This window comes from Onthophagus taurus, chromosome 2, assembly GCF_036711975.1.
Source record: "Onthophagus taurus isolate NC chromosome 2, IU_Otau_3.0, whole genome shotgun sequence".
Classification (NCBI taxonomy): domain Eukaryota; kingdom Metazoa; phylum Arthropoda; class Insecta; order Coleoptera; family Scarabaeidae; genus Onthophagus; species Onthophagus taurus.
The window spans coordinates 6319721-6342288 of record NC_091967.1 but is presented as its reverse complement, the minus strand read 5'-3'; the positions used below and the strand labels follow the sequence as shown (position 1 = coordinate 6342288).

At 34.6% G+C, this 22568-nt stretch overlaps 1 protein-coding gene and 1 long non-coding RNA gene across 6 annotated transcripts in view; one reads left to right on the top strand and one right to left on the bottom strand.

Annotated features, from left to right (window-relative positions):
• Window positions 1-6254, top strand: part of LOC111427226 (uncharacterized) — a 34093-nt gene extending 27839 nt beyond the window's left edge. The window contains exons 5-6 of one of the 2 annotated variants that reach the window (XR_002707921.2): window positions 1045-1192; window positions 1592-6254. This is a non-coding gene — a long non-coding RNA (uncharacterized lncRNA). Of the gene's footprint in view, window positions 1-1044 lie in introns of both variants that reach the window. The other variant, XR_002707920.2, reaches the window with a different exon arrangement.
• Window positions 5362-22568, bottom strand: part of LOC111427375 (Octopamine beta2 receptor) — a 54823-nt gene continuing 37616 nt past the window's right edge. For 2 of the 4 annotated variants that reach the window (XM_023062493.2, XM_023062494.2), the window contains 2 exons: window positions 22100-22180; window positions 5362-8304 (listed from right to left, as the gene is read on the bottom strand). In XM_023062493.2, coding sequence (XP_022918261.1) covers window positions 6951-8195 — 1245 coding nt within the window. In that variant the 5' untranslated portion in view covers window positions 8196-8304; window positions 22100-22180 and the 3' untranslated portion in view covers window positions 5362-6950. The remainder of the gene's footprint in view (window positions 8305-22099; window positions 22181-22568) is intronic. The other 2 variants (XM_023062496.2, XM_071193995.1) reach the window with 2 other exon arrangements.

Genomic DNA, 22568 nt, shown 5'->3' with positions numbered 1-22568 from the left:
CTTTTTCTTATATTTTTTTGTTATTGGACTGAATAAAGAACGTAGGTAGTTCATATTAACAAACCTATGAAATCAACTAACCATCAAAGATTTGCTTGGAAAAATATTGACCGCCACAACCTGGCAGTCGTGATCTATAATGCAAGTCTACCCGAAAGGGAATGAGACATTGCATTGATTGGGACAGTGCGAAATTGTCCTTTCCGAAATCATTGTTAAGTGATGTTTTAAATGACATGATTAAAGATGTTAAGCAGTAATCGATTTGGTGGAGGCACCGCAACTTTTTTTTTACATAATTACACTTCACAATTTTTTAAATAAGTTAATAACAGTGCCCTATATCTGTTGTAACCTGAATTTCATCTTCTATAGAAAAAGGTAACTACAAACAAATTTCAGATTTCTCGAAATGTAGTAAAATTTTGTATTATCATCGAGCGCCATCTATAAACCAAAGGAAAAAGTAAGTTATAACTAAAGTTTTTCTTGGTACGTAAATAAAGAATGCTGTACGAAATAAATTTTAACTTTTTGATTAAAATGTTTTTATTGAAACACAGATTATTAAACAGTACTGATTATTAATAAAAAAAAATAAAGTTTAATAAAATTTATTCTTATTAATTTGAAGTATTATAAATCGAAATTACTTGGATATAAATTTACACGCAGTGCGTTGGACCATGTGACCCTGACCTTGCGCCCTCGTCCTTTACATTTTTCACATGCTTAGGGAACTTTACATACCGCCAGATTAACGGGCACACCATTATTTATTTTTATCTCCCAGGGAATTTTTTCATTGTGTGTATTTTTGATTCGACTATATCGTTTCTGGTTCTCACCCAATAAATTATATAGAAAATTATATTAATTATATTATCACAATATTGAATCATTTTCATAGAGGTGAATAGTTAAATGCGAAACCCTGAATAAATTAAAAATGAATTAGATATACAAATATCGAGTATTGCATTAAAGTATTACATTAAGTTTGTTTGGATAAATTTTATTCGTATGATACTTTTTGGATTTCAGCCAAGACGAACGTTTTTTAACTTTGGAATTGAGACAAGAAAATACACTCCAGTTACAAGTTTCGCCCATTCCAACAATGAATCGCAACCAAACGAAAATAAAGTGAACTGGTTTTTTGTTGTTTGAAATTTAGGTTTGGCACAACAATGTAAGTATTAATCATTTATAGCATTTTTATATGTCAGCGTTCCTTATAGTAATTATACACGGTATTCGCACAACCTTTTTTCTTTTCATATTATGTCATAATACACCACACACTTTATATCATTTACATTGTGGGTCATGACTTGTTACTTTTGACAAGAAATAACGATTCAACCCTTGTCTTAAGCTCTGACTTCCCGAATATAATTAATGACTGTTTTCATCATTTGTATTCAGTCGTGTGGAGTGGAATATAATGATTAAATAGACTTTTAAATACCATTACTTTCAGTTTTGATTTATGTATTTTAAATACGATATTTTAATTTTATTAATCTCATCATTTTCAAGTTTAAATGAATTTTTAGTCCATAATATTCTACAAATAATTAACTTTCAGTGGAATCTAATTATGAGATTTGGGGACATCAGCTGTTCTTTTATAAGAATAGAAGAGTAATATCAGGAAAGATTTTTCCCTCTGACATAAAAATATCATAAAACCACCCGGGAATATTGGTCTTCGATGAATTTACGGTTGTATGTTGTCAGTTGCGGTATAAAGTTATACGAATACAAAGAAACGAGATTCATTCGACTTCGAAAGCTTCAAAAACTCTTAAATAGGATTCGAACGGGTGGGGAAGTCCTAAAAATTGGAATTTTAAAATAAAAGAAAAGTTATAAAATTGATGAAAAGATCAAAGGGGGCAAGGAAATCTTATTACTCCAAGCGAATCACTCCGTTTTATAGATTGATTTTTTCACATCGCTTTAATTATTAAATAAAGCTTTAATTAAACTAGTTTCAAAACTTACTGAATTTCAGCAGTATATGATTGATACACTAGAATATATTATAAACGACAGAATTAATTTAATAAGGTGTTAATTATGGAGACAGTTTGAAGTTTTCGACGTAAAGACCAACTTAGATGGCATGATTACAGGTGCAGTGTTGCATCAATTAGTAAATTAGATGGAGAACTTGCAGAGGTGCTGCAGTACGATTTGATTCGCATTGCATTATTAACCAACTGAATTTAAGATTAGTTCGAATTGATGAAACAAACTTCCCAATAAAGTTTTGTATAAAATTTTTTTTGCATTAGTAATAATAATTAAAATTATATAACATAATCATTACGATTTCACAGACTTTAAAGTATATGTTTATCCATAACTTGTCAAGAAAATTTATTTATTTCAAGGTTTTACTTCATAAGGTTCGCCTAAATGACTCGCCCAAAGTACAACATTGTTTCAGTTAATGCGACACTCGTTGAAAGCGGTGACATTAATGTGTCTCTTGCTGGAACCGCACTATTAGCTCACACTTTATTATGATAAATTGCGGATCCTTAAATTAATCGTCTTTGAACGTCCCGAATGACGTAAATACCGACTATAATTTTAGACTCTTTTTCACATAATTTGTTCTGTTAATTTTCCCCAAGACGTTTAAATTAACTGTTGTTACGTTTTACTACTCTTATTTACATTTTGAATAATTACAACTATTCATATACAGCCTGATTCAGAGTAAGCGCCTTATTTTTTTTAGCCACACTATGGGTACTACTTTCAAAATATTTGGCAGTAATATGTTTTGGGTCATTCTCTACACGATGGTGATGCCACATTTTCAATTGGAAGAATTATTTCAAAATGGCGACTGTCAACTTTTTCTTTTTCAAAGGAATGCCAAAATTTTTTTTTTATTATTGAGGTCCTAAAAACATTTTTTATACGATAGTATTTTGTTTTTCTTAAAAATTCATTTCTTTCCCCATCAAAAAGCACACATTTTAATCTAGTAGCGCATGAATGTTTTACACTCGATGTTATTTTTGTCCAAATATCAAATAGCGCTAGACACAAAAGAAACAATTAAACTTTATTTTGTAATAAACATCTACTTATTTATTTATTTTGACAAAAATAACATCGAGTGTAAAACATTCATGCGCTACTATACTCTGTTTTTAAACCAGGAGGAGTAAACTCGAAAGTCAGATTTACACTAGGAAAAATCACCAGAAAATATCACTAGATATTTTGGCGGTAAATTTAAATTAATAATTATTATTATTTATTTATTTACTTATTATTCTATTTATTTTCGTTTGTTATCGTCAACACTAAACATACAAATTAACATAGAAGTTATGAGTGTATTTATTTCAAAATATAATAAAGAAGGGTTTAAGAACACCTGCCTGTGTGTGAACCTTCCTCGCATTCAACCAATCACGTGCAAGGTCAATCTGGTGACAAATTTAAAATACTCCTCCTGGTTTAAAAACAGATTGCCATATAATTGCCAAAGAAAACTTCAAGGTATAATTAATGTTTGTAAACAAAACTAACCTTACCTCACATTCCTTCACGCTATAATTGACATTACAAAAGAAAACTTCACGCTATAATTGCCATTACAAATTGCCAAAGAAAACTTCAAGGTATAATTAATATTTGTAAACAAAACTAACCTTACCGAACATTCCTTCACGCTATAATTGACATTACAAAAGAAAACTTCACGCTATAATTGCCATTACTAATTGCCAAAGAAAACTTCATGGTATAATTAATGTTTGTAAACAAAACTAACCTTACCTCACATTCCTTCACGCTATAATTGACATTACAAAAGAAAACTTCACGCTATAATTGCCATTACTAATTGCCAAAGAATACTTCATGGTATAATTAATGTTTGTAAACAAAACTAACCTTACCTCGTGACTATAACTACCTACACATTAACATTCATTTTTATTTTTGAAAGATACAATGCTTAAAAGCTTATTTGTACTTGATTTATATTTATCCTCAGCCACAAAAAACCTCGGCTTATTCAGGCATACTATTTCAACTGGATTGTCGTATGTTGAGCATATACAAGTAATTGGTGCTTCTACTTTTGAACTAATTTTGCGAACATCCAATCTACTTACCAAAACCACAGCGGTAGTAAGGTTATTTATTTGGTGCCTTCGTATTGTCGAGAACACTTATTACCTGGAAACCATACTATACCTAGTTTTCATCAAGTAATTAATGATCGAGAATTTACGAGGAATTAATATATCGTCATAGTATTGATTAGTAAGTTTGGTCGTAAGGGGAGATGAGCTGATGGTGGAGTTTGTGTTATTATAGTTTAGAGTTTGTTACTATATTGTTTTATTCTATAATCTATTTTGTTGCTTTTGTTAATAAGTAAACGTTATTTTTATTATTATAAAAAAATCTAGAATTACATTGTGATTAAGTAATTATACTGGCAAGATTGGAGACTTGAAAAGAAAGTTTGGAAACCAAAAAAAAAAGTGGAATTATCTGCCAAAGTTGCCAAAGAGAACATGAAAATGTCTAGAATTGTTTTGGATAGATGCCACACTGCAAGGAAATGTCTGGAATTAAACTGCTTGGACACGATTGGACACCATAGAACAAAAAGGTGTTGTGACTCACTCTAATCAAATTCCAAATTAAAAAAAAAGTCTGTAATCATACTTGCAGAATTTTAGAGTGTTAAGTCTGAAATTACGTACGTGGACAAAATCCCACACATTATGGAAAAGTTTGGAATGAGGCAAGTGAGATTTTAGGCAATAAGAATACATCAAGAATTACTCTGGCCTGTGCCAAATTTAGTCTAATGCCAAATTGCAAAATTTTGTAATTGCACTGACATAATTCTATAATGACTAATACTATAAACTTTAAGAAAATATCTGGAATTGTACTCGATTGGTCCTATACTGCCGGCAAAAGTCTGGAATTTTACTGATAGGGCTTTAAACTATAAGAAGAATTTCGATGTTACGTGAGCAAGTTCCAGACTTCATTATAAAGTCCAGAATGACACTGGTAAGACTTTAAAGTGTTTGAACTTACATTTCCAGACAATAAATTTTAATAAAATACTTGGAAATTTTGAACTAAAACAGAAATTTGCCATTTCATGTTGGGTTTATTGCAATAAGTTAATTGTAACAATAATTGACCACCCTATCTATTTCAATATAAATCAATATAATTGAAAATTAATATATGCTTTGATATCGAATAACTAAATTTACGCCTCTCTAATATAATGTAGTAGATTATTATATGTACAACAAATTTCCAATATCCATCAAAATAAATAAAACCTAAAAATATCCTTGTAGATGTTTATTTAATCTCACTTATTCATTACAAAAAATAAATATCCAAATTCATTATTACACTTTGAAAACAAACTAGGTTTAATTAATCTCCTACGACAAATCAGAACAATTTCTAATTTGTTTGTCACATAACTATGTACAAAATTACATTAATCTCTAAATAATATATAGATACGCCTAAAATCTGTAAATAACAGGAACAAACAGAACCGAAAATTGAAAACAAAATGCGCTTACTCTTAATTTTGTTTATTGACACACAAAACACTTAAACATTTATGTTTTTTTTTACATCTAGCGCTACGTTATGTCCGTCGTTTTTAACACGTGAACACTTATATCGAATGGGAAGACTACAATAAAAAAATCAACAAAAACTTACGATGTTTAATGTATGCATTGAGTAAGGTAAAAAATAATCGTGTTAAACAAATAGTTCGATGTATGTTTTCCTGTAACATGTACGTATGCTATTTATTATTACTCTTAGCTACGTGAATTTGGTCTTATTATTTACTTAATTGAACGTACAACAGTTTGTTTTATTACATACATGAATACTAGAGTATGATTGTGTTTCGCTACAAAGTAATTTTTGTCATTCTCATTATAAGTACGGCGACTCTTTTATTCAATAAATACTGGAAAACATCGAATATTATTAACTTTTGAATAACTTTAATGGAACCAATGTTTTGGTTAACCTCGATTACAAGAAGCTTGGAGTACTTTGTACTTAGAGGATTCTTCGTTCTTATTTATTAGTTTAGTAAAAAAATTAAATGAATAGAGAGGAGGATTATGGAACTATTAGGTTCAGGTTTTGAATGTTAGGTAAGTCTAATTTATACCTTGAAATGGTTTTAAATCATTTTAGGTAAAGCAGTTCAGTAGAATAATTTTAGTGAGTATTAAATCCTTTATATATCAGAAATTAGAAAAATGTTTGAAATAAATATTCATAACGTTGAATAGGATTCAGGATATTATTTGGTACCATAGTTTATTTACAACAGGGGTAGTTTACAAGATAGTGGAGCACAGTATCAATACGTAGTACCGATTGCTTAATTGTTACATCTACATAATATTATATTATACTGGCGTATTAAGTATGTTACCTACATTTGTATATACTGTATCACACGTAATCACATTTGAAATAATAAAACTTTGGTCTTTCCATTTAACATTAAAGTCCGTTAATTGCTTTTATTTTTCCCTATATAATTCCGCCCAGACTTTTATAGCGATAATTTATAAAATCATTTTGTTATTTAAGACGAGTTGTGATAGTATTGTATTTTATAAAATAGTATTGACATCACAACTTAACCAAGTTTTTCTTTTTTGAACTGATATTTTCCTTCCGATTTGATTAAAATCTCATCTTCAACCATTACTGATGTATAGATTTGCTTGTGTTAGAAGAAGAATAGCACCACATATAGAACGAGAGCCATACAAAGAACAAATGGACAAAAGTTGAACTAGCAGCAAATTGAGAACTGTGACCAGGTTTTAATCGAAATCGATTTAAAAACTGGTAGTTGTCAATCTGCTGCTAGTAAGGTCTACTCAAAGACTCGATCCAAATTCGGAGCTTCGCCTCCTGTCAATATGTTTCATATAAGTTTCGGAATAAATACTTCTTGTGCGATCATCATACCTAAGTGAAGACCTCCTCACGTCGTACTGATCCAAACTGGACGGCGGCCTCCTACAAAAACTGCAGAACAAACATTGAAGGGTGTTCTTAAAAGCTTCGCGAAATTCTCGGTTGAAGTAGGCGTAAATAACTGGGTTCAAAGTCGAATTGAAATAACCAATCCAAAATACCATTGTGATGACAATGTCGGGATTAGCGCAGGTTGTGCATAAACTGGTAATAATATACCAAGAAAAAAATGGCAGCCAGCATAATATAAATGTTCCCATGATAATACCCAAAGTCCTAGCAGCTTTATGTTCTCGCTTCATTTTTATAATGTTTCTTTCTTTGGTTGGTGTTGTATGCAAATCTTGATTGATTTCGTGCATTAATGTTTTTGATGAACCCCCGGAATTTGAAAGCATATCTCCATTTGTGTTATTTTGATGTAATAACATCGCAGCCCCATGTCTGCTATACAATTCTTTTTCCTGTCGATTGGCTTCGCGAAATATAGCCAAATATGTACACACCATAATAGTACATGGGATCCAGAAAGAAATTGAACTGCTTACGACAGCGTAGAACCCGTTAACTGTGAAATCACAAAGTTCCGGATGTTTTTCTCTGTAAGCTTGGTTCTTTTCCGTGGTGTATAAACCAAGAAAAATTGGCACAAAGCTGATTATGGCAGGACTGATCCACGTGATCAGAAGCATAATGGCGACGACCCTTTTTGTCATGCTTAAGGTATATTTTAAAGGTCTAACTATTGCATAATATCTATCGACACTTATACAACACAAATGGAGGATTGAAGCAGTAGAAAAGTACACATCTAAAGAGTTCCATACATCACACATAAAAAATCCAAACAGCCATCGGTTGAAAATTTGAACACTGGCGTTGAAGGTCATTACAAACATAGCTACTAGTAAATCCGCTAACGCTAACGACACCACAAAATAGTTTGTTATCACTCTCAACTTCCGATGCCTCATCACGGAAATGATGACTAAAAGATTTCCTAATATAGCTGCTATTATTATGGTCGCCATAATGCTCGCCTTGATAAAGAGCAAAAACGACCCCGTCCATTCTGTTTCGTTTTCAACCGGCGGCGATGAATTATACGATGTACAGTTCGTTTGGTTCGTCAGTACGGTATCCATAATAGCCGTGGGTTAAATCAGTCCCAATAAATCTTATTCTTCATTGAATTATCATCCATAAGATACAATGATGTCATTTTTTCAACCAATTTTAGGAACCAACAAATTTCTGAAACAAAAAAAAACCACCATTAGAAATAAAATCAAAAACAAATCCTTTCGAAATTCGAGAATCTCGAATTTCTTCTTCATAGTAAAAGTACAAACTACACGTTCGACCGACCATTCGAGAGCAAAACTTCCGTGAAGTTTTAATTTGAACGAGGACCGTAATTTTAATTGCAACGGCTTATCGTATCCATAGAAGTTGAGAATTCAATTTCTCTGGAGATTTGAAACTCTAGAACAACTTGATGAGATTTTAAGAGTTCAGTGTAAAGTTTGTTAAGTGTTTTGTGACGTTTTGATATATTAAATTACCTAGTTTTTATTCGGTTGATTACATTGATTCGTGACCATAAAAAGTGGTTAATTAGTACTTAGTAACCTTTTTGATCGATGAAATGACCTAATTTCTGTTCGCCTGATTACCTTTCAAATATACCTACTAGCAAAACTTATCATTGAGTCACCGAGTTCATTGTAAATATAGACGTTCATGTCCATAACGAGATTTATTAATTCGCCGCAGAAGTGGTAGTGTTTCAATGCCATTGATTATTGGAACAGGAAGTGGAAACTTTGAAATACCCTCAGGCAATGAGTAAACAGCAAATTCAGCACGAACATTCTATCAAATGAATGCGGTCCGCGAAATTGCAGTTGCCCAGTTCGTTTTCTAATTTAGAGTGCAGGAGTTACATCTGTTGTTTGCTCTATGTCTGTCGGTTATACGGTAGTTTCCAAAGTTACGGTATCACTACTTCAGTGTATCATCATTAAAATCAAGCAGAATATATATAGTGGTTCACTGTGGTAATTTTGTGCATTAAAATTTAACTTAACTTGAATATTAAAGTACTTAAAAGGAGTTCATTGATATTCAGAAGAAAATTGAGAGCGTAAATTATGGAGAGAAAATTTATATGGAAATTTGGTGTCGGAAAAGACTTAACCGCATACATCCATAAATACCTGCTCTAATATTCTACGGTAATAGGGAGGTGCAGACTTAAGGATATAGAATGAAGTTTATTACTTTAATAAAGGTATATATGGGTTCGATTTTGACCTCAATTAATACATTAAATTGTTATGACTTTAACCAACTAATTTTATCGCTTAAGGACATGAAATACGAATATTTGGTTTAATTGTAAAAATCGTTAAACACTTCAAAGACATTTTTGCAGAGATAAAGAACGTTTTTACAGCAGTACTGGGGAACTTCACACATAAATTCCGTTGTAGTAAGCACGTAGAGACGAGTGAAGTCCTATAAAAGGCTTGTCAGCAAGGCGGCTGATAAGGAAATCCTAGAATAGCCTGAGGGTGTCCCTTTGGTTATTACTCGAAAAGAAATCCTTTAAAGTTGGATGGATAAGCTTCGAATATTTTATATTCCTTTTATAATTTTCAATAGATAACCAGCTAATCGAAAAATTACTAGAATGAGTGGTAACCCATTATTTATCTAAAATATATTTTGAATGGCTTTACATTTACACCATCTACACAGCTCTTACTATGTTCTAAACGACAATAGGTAGTCAACGGAGATCGTCTCCGAGGATCGAAGAGTAACCGGCCGATAGTACGAGGTATTCACGACATTAAAGGGGCGCTTTCCATAAATAAAATACCAGATAGTCGAGCTTTCCTTTAGTATTCCAACGTCCAACAAACATTACGAAGCCTTGAAATTGCGTACCTTGTACCAGTTATGTTGGAATGTTTCGCATCTTATGCAGTCCCATATCTGAGCACAATAACGTTGGGATAACATGGTATTGTATAGATAAAATTTCCATTTTATCTTTCAGTTATAATGTCTAATTTAATAATTGTAAGTAAATTTTATCACTTTCAACGTAAAATTTAATTACAAATTAAGTTAATCAAAAATAATTCCTTCGTTTTCATAATTTCCGGTGATATGAATTTTTTAATTCAACTTTAGACAATTTCTCATTATAGTACAAGCTGAAGATTTCACATCGGAATGTTAAATGAAGCCATTTAATTAAATTTAAGCACATACTATCGATGCTTTTCAATCAGAATTAATCTCTGAACTGGAATATTATTAGATACACGTTATTCTAGTAAAAATTTTAATTAAAATTGGTTCCACCCAGAAAACCGGTTGAAATTTAAAAGGTGCACTTAAAATCGATTTAATCAAATAATGTTCGGTTCGTTTGATAATTCATGAAATAAGATCAAATATATCAGATTTTTCTAACAAAACCCTTAATTAAAGGTCTTGCTGTCAAGTAGAGATGAATGCTTAAAAGGAGAATTTTCCGATATACCTACATGGTTGTGTGAAGAATGATGAATAAAGGGGAAACGTTCACAAAAGCTTAACTTTCGTTCAACGTTTCCCTTCGTAGTGGTTCGTTGCGTGTCTTAAAAGATATATTTTTTGTCTTTTATTTATTATTATTTTTTTTTGTATACTTACACCGGAAATTTCATATAACTCGCAATATATGAATACACTAACCATAGTTACGAAACTACTATGCATTTGCATTGGGTAGTAAGTTTTGCTTGGAAAAGGTGACGCCTTTATGATAACCCTGAGTTTTTGTCTTAAGAGACGCACAGCTAAACCCGAATATTTTTGGTTCTAGGTCTAGCGTTAGTTCTAGTGTTAGTCTAATTTTATTTGTTATTCAGCGCCTTCCCCGTCTTGATTCGTTATATCTAGGTTTTACTGTAATGTGAAATTGTATTGACATGTGGGATAAAGTAAGTAGATACACGTTTTCCATTTTTATTACAACTTTCTTTTATTAAAATTAAATTTCTCTCAAAAGAAAATTATATGGTAATAATCCTCCAAAGCTAAAACCCTTTTGCGTCGAGGGAGTGGGATTTTATGGTTTTAGGTTTCTCCCAACTAAAGTCGCTTATTCAATCAGATCTCGATGACTATAATTCTTGTATCTGGGAGATGTCGTCTTCATATAACACGTTTTATTAAATTTTCTTTTATTACTATTATCATTTAATAACTGTTTGTTTCTATAAGATCCAATGGGGGAAAAGTTCCTTCAGCTGATTTTAATTCTAGTTTATGACAACCCGCTGGTGGATTTTGATTAGTCGGCATTTTGCGCCCCCGTTTTTCTCGGCTCGTTCGTTCGTCTAAGCCCTTGACACGTGGCCCCTGTTCTTTGTCTTCACCAGCTTCATTGTTCGCCCATTCGATGACGCTGCAACGAGTTCTTCCGATAACTTCACGTCTTAGCGATTTCGTCCAGTAATTACCCGTTTGTTCTTTAATCATTAATCTTTTAGTGAGGAGAGTTTTAATTTCATCTTAATAAAATCGAGCTTTATAGTTTTATGTTGGCAGAGATAATTTGTCGATTTTTCCATTCAAAGAAAATTCATGAATTTTCAACAAGAACATTCTTTCAGTGCAGACAATATCTTAGGATACAGTTACTTTTGTTTTTAAGGGTGTATTAATTCAATCAGATTTGGTGGCTTGCCAGACAATGGTTGGCAAACGTGACTTCATCTGGGTTAACGGTTTTTTATATTCCTCTAAATTTTCCAAAACACTTTGGATTACCGATGAAAGTCACGAGTCGACGACTCTTAAAATTCGCTAACGGCCGCGATCTAATTAAATCTCGCGTGAGTACAGTCCTAAATTGGCGGATTTTAATTAGTGCACCACTCGTTTTGTTCTGCTCCTTCCTGGAAGGTAAGGACCTAATGAAAAATCTATAACCCCGCCAAGGAAAAGTCGGCTTGGGAAAGAACGTATGTCGATTCCAGAACGTTTACTAATTATAACCCCTCGTTTATTTATTACCAATTAAACATAATTAATGTTCCAAGCTGAATATAAATTCTAATATAAAATAAAGTATGAAACCTAAATGTCCCTGTTTATTTATAAACAACCTTAATTTGTGATACAAAAAATATTATTTAACTACATTTAATTTTGTTATATTACTTAATATAATTATTTACTTGAATTTTGTTTAACACACTGATATGAAAACATATTAGGTTCTGTATTGACCTACTATCTGGCATTTAAAAATGTTAATAATCTCTTTTGACCTTTAACACTTGCCTCTGAATGTTGAAACTAGTACCTATAGCTATATTGCAAGAAATGTCTTGTATAAATAACAGTTAAATGAAAGTTAAATTAATATAAAATTTTGAGCTCTTTTACTAACTAGATTATTTTGACTAATCAATAAAATTGTTATATACAATAAATGATGTCTCCGCTACCGACAAAAACAGGCATCCGTTACTGTGGGAGCATTTTAATTTAAAATTATTAAAAAAAAAAAAACATTGAATTCAAAGAATTTAAATATTTCTGTGTCGTTGCACAATTTCAATTATATTTTTGATTGCGTAGTTATTTATTTAAAATTTAGATTATTTTGGTTTGATTTTCATTTCGAAAACTTTTACCGCTTATCTGTAACATTTTTATTTAGAGTTGATGTAAATTCAGATTCTTAAAATTAAATACCGTCGTCATATTTAACTTCTTGTTAAAGTTTGTGTTACTCTTGGCAAACCTGGTTAATCATGACTTTATGTCAGGGTTAAGAGGAGACGATCTCATTAGCTGAAGTGCTAACCGAAAATGGCACCCTGCTAGGTCGTTGCGTGGTTTAAAGTTTGCAGAAGGGATGAAGTTGATGACGAGTGTTATTCTCAAAACCGTGCTTCCATGCATGTCATGAATGTGGTGAACTTTAAGTCTATAAACACCGATACTATAATAAAGTAACATGAACTAATATAAACATCTACCTGCTGGTTTGTTGGGGGATTAAAAATGGTTTTCTTCAAAACGCTTAAGATTTAAGAAATAAAACTTATTGGGTTTCCAAATTTTAAGTTTCCATGAATAAGGCTACTTGAACGATATCCAGCAAGTAAGTGCCAAGTGAGTGAGTGCTTTTTTTGAAATAACAAGAATAGAAGAAGAGTTTTACAAGAGCTCTTCGAATTATTTAATTCTAGTTTTGTGCTTTCTAGCAAAATTCCAGAAGTACTCATGAGCAAGTACACTACAACCACATCTTTAAGTACTTATATGCTAAGTAGTTTGCCGTTTTTCTAAATTTTATGCCTCCTCAGAGTACTAACTTTTTTTATTTCAGTTTATTTGCAATATATTCTTCTCCTCCTTCCTTTGGCTCTACAATCTCATGTGGGTTTTGGCCTCGCGTACTAACTAGGCCCATCTTCCTATGTCCTCGGCAATCTCCCTCCTTCGTTGAACATGCATAGTCCATAAACTTCACTTCGCGTTCACTTCTTTGGCGGTTTTCATTCAGTCAGATAGCATTTACCAAACGCACTATATCATGGTATGCGACTTCCTCTAGGGTTGGGACGAAAATCTTACGGTATATCTTCTGCTCAAACATTTTCAGCGTGCTCTTTTTGCGTCATCGTCACCACGTTTCAGCCACATAGGTTACTACAGCTCTAATTAGTGTTTTAAACATTCTTAACTTGATCTTTCTGCTGAAGATTTTTGAACATAGCAGACTTTTCTTGACGTAGTAGCACTAATTACCTCTCCTGACTCTTGCTGTCACTGCTTCTGCGAATCGGCCTCTGTCGTTTAACAATGTCTTCAAGTGAATCGTGTCGTCCCCTTACTTATCGACAAGCTTAGGTTGGGTTGCTGCTCTTCTGTTCTTTTAATTGCCATATACATCGTTTTATTCATAAAACCTTTTATGTATACTATTAGGTTTCACCGACATTTAAGAGAACGATTTTGGAAATCGATTTTGGTGATCCAATAAAACAAATTTAATTGGATCACGCCAGAATATTAAATTTGTTTAATGTTGAGAACAAATTCGAGACTATTCGAGATATTTTATTATTTTTGATAAAGATGTAATTCACCATCCGTCTAAATGTTATAATAATAAAATCGATAAGAGAACAAGATGAAACGAATAACAAAGTAATGAATTCTCTCCAAAAGAAAAACCGATTATTTTTAAGCCAAGAAAATACTTCTTAAAGGTTTCCTATTTAAAGCAAGAAAACATAATGCGTAATAAGTTACCGAAAATTATTTAATTAAAAAAGAATGTACTTTACGAAAATGTTTCAATAATTTTCCAACAAAATCGGTTCATAAATAAAATAAAATTATAACAAAATAATTTCACATCGTTAAAACGAATTGATTTAATATGTCGACCACAGATATGAAATTTATATAGTTCAGTATTGTGGAATATATCATGTTGATGTTAACAAATTTAGGTCTCTCTTTCAACTTCGAATACGCATTATTTCCCGTAGCGCCCCACAACAAAGGCCGTAATTCAATTAGGTTTGACGAAAGGGTACCCCTTCGTTTTACGGTTGAGAGAGAACTTTCCTCTAAATGAAAAGCGCTCGGCATATAAGGTAATTAGAGGGTTTGATTTTCTTTCATCCCGTAAAGCTTAACACGTTTCGCCGAAACGAAATTTCACGCGAAACTTTCGGATTAATGGCGACAAGTCGTAATAGTTTAGTCAAAGGGTAGCAATTAAGGTATGACGATGGATACATTAAGTTAATGGAACCACGAGTAATAAAGACTTTAATTACTTACTATTAGGGTGAAGGAAAACATGTGCATTAAAGTTAATGGATCTTGAAGGTGTGATTATTAGCTGTTTAATATCTTTGTAAAGAATGTTTCTATAATTGCCCTTTTAGTATTTCGTGACATCTTAAAAGAGAAAAAGGGGATAAGATCTCGACCACAGAAAGTTTAAACCGATTGTTCCCTTATTGGCTGGTACGGCTCGCTGATGACAAATGCGCGCTGAAGTTCAGTGGAGCGATTTCTTTCAGAGGACCGGAACGAGTTTCGGCACCGAACCGGGTTTCTTCTCTATGGCTCATATTTCAATTACTTAAAGCGTCCAAAGCTTTTACAGAATGTTCGGTAAGTAACTTCATCTCAAAGTCTGTGTGAAGGAATATTTCATTTGACGATCAAAGCGCTTTCTGTAAAAGGTCATATAATAGTGAGGATGCCTGTTTTCTTATACTTATTTTATCAATTTGATGTAACATCAAAGAAAATGAAACTATATTTTACATTAAAATTAAAAAAGAATGGTTAAGATTGGATTATAATTCAACCTTAGAATTTCATGCATATGACTTTGAAATATAGCTATAGAGAATTGTCAATATTTGAGTTATGGGTTATTGTATCCCACTAGTACATATTGACACGCAAACGAAACTCGAAACTCCTACTTGCTCAATTCCCATGTCAAGTTTTTGCAAATAAAAGTGGAAAGCTGAAGCAAGTCTCTTCGTTGTATAAACAATTTATTCATATTTCTATCTCATACACTATTTTCGTTCAAAATTTCAAGTTTGTGACGAAAGAAAAATCGAATCGAGGTAAACTTTTATCTATATATTTCGAATTCTGTCATCGCCTGTAAAACTATCGAACGTTTCAGTTGTCCTCTACTACATTTCGGACGTGTCCGGCGTGACCTGTATTAGAGGACTGCATCGTGTTCGATTTCGACTAACAATCGAAATACAATTTTGTTACAAGGAAAATATATTATTAACCCTTCAGCGATTCCCTGTGAAAAAATTCGATTCGATAAATCGTACGTGAAAATATCGTTCGATTTCTAATTGCGAATGAAAATTAAAATAAAAAGTAGGTTCCCATTCGCGTTTCGATGAACAATACGATGGGCATTAATCTGCGAGATTTTTTAATGCACGCAGAACGAGAGTGTAATCCGCTTCCGGTATAACTTGCGATAGGGAAACATTGGATAAACCGCAAAGCGAACCAAAATTGGCACAGAGCTTCCGTATATCTCATTATTTTTGCGTATCCTACTAGCATCCCGTACCGATTTTAGCAGCATCAGCAGCTTCGTAATTAAATAGGAATAAAAAACCTCATATATTCGGAATTACAGTATTGTGGTGATAAATACACCGTTAATTTTTTTTTACGTAAATATCGCATTTTGAATTAGGCTTAGTACAATTTGTTTTATTCTCTCTTTAAGACTTGTAGAAAGTTGTGGTAGAAAATAAGATAAAGTCTTAGGTTGATCTAAAATTAGAACTAAAACTAGAACTAACACTAGAAACTTTCGGGTTTTGCCGTGCGTCTTTTAAGAAAAGGTATGACGTTTCGGATGCCATGTTGCAAACTTCTTCAGAAACTAACTCGAAGTCACTTCGTTGAAAGTGTGAGGTTGAGGTGTTGGAATTGACGATGCCGCCGATTTCGACGGCGTTATGGCAGAAGTGGTTAAAAACTGATGGCTATTAGACTAATGTAGAACCGCTCTTTGAAAGAGAGTAGATTTCCTAAGGTATAGAAAACTGTGATTTTATTGATGAAAAGGGCGAAGCTGAATGATAGACACCGTATTCTTTGCCACTTATACTAGAAAAGGTTATTAAGGAGTTGTTTTGGAGAGAAAATAGAAGCTGTGTGATGAGATCTGTATCTCATCTGAAGTACATCTGCATACCGGGTTTTGATCAATTTGGTCTAATTCGGTCTAATTTAGCGGAAGAGAATCGGTTGACTAGTTTCTGGAGAAATGTGCCCTTTATGAGATCAACAGGAAGAGATTTTTAGAAAGAGTGGAGTTGGGGTGGAGGAATAGAATGTTGCAAGGGAGAAAGGGAATGTTTATAGCGTTGACGAAATTCTCAGATAGTATTATTGTTAAGAGTTTATTGTATACAGTAATTGTTTACAATTCTTTACATTATTCAAATATTACTTTCACTCTCTACCCTCTTCCTCCATTTCCACGCCCTCGGCTCCTCGGCCCAATCATCCCCTCACCCATCCCTTTGTCTCCTCACCCCCATCACCATTCTCATCCATCGTTTCCCCTCTCCCCCCTCTCCTAAGATCTGCCTTCGGTCCATCTCCTCCTCCCTCAACTCACTGCACCCATTCAGCATGTGTTCTAACGTTTCCCATTCCTCCCTGCACAGCCTACACCACCTCTCCTCATCGGCCATCCAGTATTTGTTGGCTCTCTCCTCGTTTCCACAACGGAACCTAGCCACCAACTTTTTCCCTTCCTCATCTCTTTCCAATAACAAGTATCTAGGCAGCCCCTCCGTAATTATGTCCCTGTATCTTTCGTTATACCTTCCCTCTTTTATTTGTGTCCTCCTTTCCTGTCTCTGCACATCTCGGTCCCTGTCTCTCAACTCCCTCCACATCTCCCTACCCACCATTCGTCTACTATTTATCTCCGTTACCGAGTAGCCCGCTCGTCTATAATAGTTGTCCCTGTGTCCTTTCCCATATCTGACCTTTCCCTCTCTAATTTCCCTCCAACACTCCCCCAGGATCCCGCAGCTTGGCCTCCCTTCTATTCTTTCTTCATATTTCACTGCACTCCTGCCCGCCTCCACCCTGATCTTATCCACCTTTACCTCTTCCCTCACTATATACCCCGGTGTTTCTCTCGCCACCCCAAGCACCCATCTCCAATATCTAGCCTGCACGTCCTCCAGCGGTCCCTGCTCCCTCCATCCCCATACCTCTGCCCCATACATCATCACACTGCTAACCAGACCTTCAAACATAATCTTCCTCGCTGCCACATTCCTTCCAAAGACTCTCTTCCCCCAACCCCATACTTGTCCGATCACCTTATTCGCCTTTTTTGCCATAGCTATCACATGCGACCCCTCCCTGTTATCCTCCCTAAACACATACCCCAAGTAAGTATACTCCCTAACCTCCTCGATCTCCTTTCCCTCCCATCTCCAGTTTTCTGTTCTTTTTCTCCCACCCTTACAAAACTTCATCATCCTTGTCTTCCCCACATTTACTTCCAGCCCCTTCCCCCTAAAATATCTTTCCAATGTCTTTATCATCTCCTTCATCTCCACCGCTTCTCTCGCCATGACCACGATGTCATCCGCGTATGCTAACATATGCACCTTTCTACCTCCCACCACCAATCCTCCCATCTGCCCCTTCCCCAATCTTTCCTCCAGGTCCGCCGTATACAGTGCAAACAGACTTGGGCTCAGCGGACATCCCTTCGTCGTCCAGAACACGTCGCTCAGCTTATCTCCCACTTTTATCCTAGCCATCGTCTCCATGTATATTTCCTTCACTCTCGCAATTAGGTGTTCCGTTATCCCCCTCCTCCCCATCTCCTCCCACAACTTCCCCCTATCCACCTTATCAAAAGCCGCCTTCAAATCTATAAACAGGGCGTACAATTTCCCTCCCTTCTTATCCAGCTCTCTATCTGCCAAATGCTTCAACACATACACGTTGTCGATTGCTCCCCTTCCCTTCCGAAAGCCTGCCTGCCCATCCGGCAAAATTCCCCCCAACTCCATCTCCTCCTCCAATCTTCCCAGCAGTATCTTCGTGTATACGTTGTATGCCGAGTCTAGTAGGTTAATTCCCCTGTAGCTCTGTACACTTCCCTTATTACCCTTTTTATATACTGAGCAAATTACCCCCACTTTCCATCCCTCCGGAATCCCACCCCCTCTCCATACGATATTCATCCCCTCCAACAACTTCACTCGCACCACCCTTGATGCTTCCAACCATGCTTCGTTATGTATCCCATCTTCACCTGGCGCCTTTCCCTTCTTCAATCTCCTAAGCACCGCCTCCATCTCCTCTTCTGCTATCTCCTCTCCCCTATCTCCCTCATATCCTCCCAACCCCGTTAGCCTCGTTTCAACCCCTCCCAATAATCCCATAAAGTAACTCTTCCATTCTGTCATGTGTATTTCGCTGGTATTCGTCTCCCTACCCTTCTTTCCTTTTTTCAGATACCTCCAGACCTCCCCTTCCCTTGTTATCCCCCTAATCTCTGCCGCCTCCTTTTCCCTCAATTCTGTTTTCTTTCTACTGCATAACTCTCTGTATTCTCTCCTGGCTTCCCTATATCTATCCACCCCTATCTTCCTCCGTCTCCACAGCCTCAACCTCCTTCGTCTCCCTCTTCGCCTTCTTGCACTCGTCATCATACCAGTCGTTCCTCCCCACTTTGTCCCCCCTACGTACACACTCCCTTTTCAGTATTGCCTCCCGCACTACCTGGGTAAGCTCTTCCAACCCGTTGATCTCTTGTATCCTCTGTTGCCAAGTGTCTATTTTTCCCCTGTAGAATGCTACCCCTTCTTCCGACCACTATGATGATGTTCTTGCTCGCGCCCTTTCTCTCCCCCTGCCTTCCTCCAGTACCGATCGGGTCCACTTCGTTTCCCGCACCCCTCTTAACAGCTCTAGCGTATCCCTCGTACTCTCTATCCCCTGCTTCTTTCCAGGTCGCCAACTCTCCTGCTATCTTTTTCTCGATAGCTATCTGCTATCTCTTCTCCATTTCTTTCATCTTCTCATCGAAATTCTTTCTTTCCCATTATCTTCCGCCATCGTCACCACAACTCTCGTTGCTGAGGCCTCTACTCTCCTAAAGATATCCATAATTCTTAGGCGCATCTCCTTAGGAATTCTCAGATAGTATTTTCATGCCAAAGAATAATTCGAATAAGCTTTAACATAATTACGTTCTTGCTCGGTTCAGGGCACCTCTCAATAATAATCATATTTGATTTCTCCGGCTTCAGTCGAGGTCACCTATGTTATTTCAAAGGTGGTCAAGACATCGTAGCGTTTCGGCCCCTAATAACCGCAGCTTGAATCCTTACATTCATTGTTCGATTTGATATGATACTAATCGAGGTTGTGATTACTGAATTCAACGATTTTTCAGGACACTTTTAAAGCACTTCTTACAATTTGAAAATACTAAGATTGTAGGTATACTTAAATATATGTGTAGGTTATTTGCCTCTTTTTATCTCCGACACATACAATAAAATATAATAAGTTTTTTTTTAGGCGCAAGATACAAAATTTTTTTCCCGTCACATAAATTCACCCATAAATCCTTTATTTTCCCACGAGCAAAAACAACCCGATCGCAAAACAATCTCTTGAGCCCCTACACATTTATAACACGAACAAAGCTATCAAGGATTCGAAAAACCAGAGCCTTTCCTAACAAAGAAAGGAACATTTTAGATAAAAACGTGCAAGAGAAAATTGGCAATATATAACACAGTCTACTTCGTTATCTTACAAGTAATTATGGTGCGAAGGTATTGAATGAAATGGAAATTTTAATTAATAGAGGAGGAAAGTTTTTGTGTTTGAAAGTTCGTTTATACTGGAATAAGAAAAGTTCACTCTAACTACCAAAGTAATGCTGTGTAGTGAAACACGTTGTAATGGGTTTCGTAAAAGTTCAACCAACAATCGAGGTATCATAAAAAGTAAGGGGATGGTTTTAAAAGCGTTACAAGTAGTCGATTTATATAATTGCATCAAGCATTAAATTTTTATAATTTTAACTTTTAATAAATGACGAATATACTCTCTTATTAAACAAATTAAACAATAAATACTATTAATTAATATATTGGACATTCAATTTTGGAATATGAATTTATGACACACAATAATTTACGTGATTAATATATTTTGTTCATAACTATTACGTTACAATTTAATATATATATAAACTAAGTTAGAGTTCACTTTATATTTCTATCGCTGTCGATCATCAAAGTTGGACAGGATAAACTTTCTATGTACTTTTTAATTACAAACAGCTGTCGATATCAGCATTTTAGCGTAGCACCCGTGAAATAACATCTTGTTAAACTGCCAAAATCGGAAACTCATTAATCAACGTGACACGCAATTACTTTTGGGTAGTAAAGGAGCTAACCCAACTCTTCGCCTCTTTGCTTACTATTTTAATCTGAAATTAAGAGGGCGTGAAATGGACCTCAAGGAACGTTTATCGAAAAATCTCTCCGTTACGGTTTAGAAATTCCCCCTTGAAAAATCGTATTGAGAAATCCTTTCCATCTTTTCATGAAAACATAGGCAATCCCAAGCTGCATAAAAGTGGTCGCATACAAAGTACTACACACCAACGAGTATGAAATAAGAAATATAAGGGTCTCATGTACCCTTATAAAGGCAACGAGTAGATAAACCAACTAAAAAAAATGTTTAATTATTTAAACCGCAAGTTTTTCGAAACATTAATCTGAAATTCTATCCGCGTAAAACATTACTCCACAATATTTATCAACATTTACACACACAAAATTAAACTCTGAATGGCGTTGATGATGTTCAAACCGCTTTTATATAATGCTTAGTCGCTTCATTTTCTCCTCCAGTTTACTCAATTAGCAAGTCTCGTTATTACTCCGCCAATTAACACTGGAATTTACCAAAACGATCTCAGTTTACACCGGCTACAAATTGAAGGGTCGAAGTCGTCAGTTAACAAGTCGTCACGTTGTTAAGTATAAATTAAGAAATTCTCGGGAAACCCGAAGCTGAGAAGAGAAGATTCAATTACACCTGAAATAACAATTTTGTCAGAACTAACTTGGATAATTAACTCTTGGTTATCTCCTCTAGTAGCTGCATCGTAGCGAAAGAGGGATATTCTGTCAATATTAGGTACTCGAAATGTAGACTAGTTTGATTACTATTTCGATCACTTTGTATATAAGTCAATGGGGTCTGTTTGTCGACAAACAACAAACACGTTCAATACGACCAATATAGCGTCAGATGGTTATATATAGTGTGTTTAATTAAAATAAGAGCTCATAATACGTTTTTAAAATTTTTTGCTTGTTTATTTTTAATTAATTTCAACCGAATTATAAAAAATATAAAGGGAATTACAACATACCTCCCGATGAATTTAATTTAGTCTTGCTGGATTTGTAACCGCGTTCATTATCGGAACCCCATTTCCGTCGAGCATATCCAACTGCAATAGACAAACAAAACTTTATTAAACCATGTTAACCGCAACGTATTGTTCATGTATATTAGGTTATGGTTGTGTATACACGATCAAGAGAAACCTTAATATTAAACTTATTACAAATATTATATATTTTAGTGCGATCTAAAGGTGTAATCTACTAAATAACCTTTTTCTTGTGATCTGTGAATGTCGTAAATAATATTTAGGCTAAGCAGGAAGACTTGCTTTTTTTTTATGGCAGCTTATTTATGACAACAGACTAAAGAAACCACCGAAACCTATAATTACAAAAGATGAAGTTAAACAAGACCTACAAAAAAATTTGCAAAACTACAGGCTCAGACCAAACATATGCAGAAGATCAAGATCTGATCACGTTGACATCCCT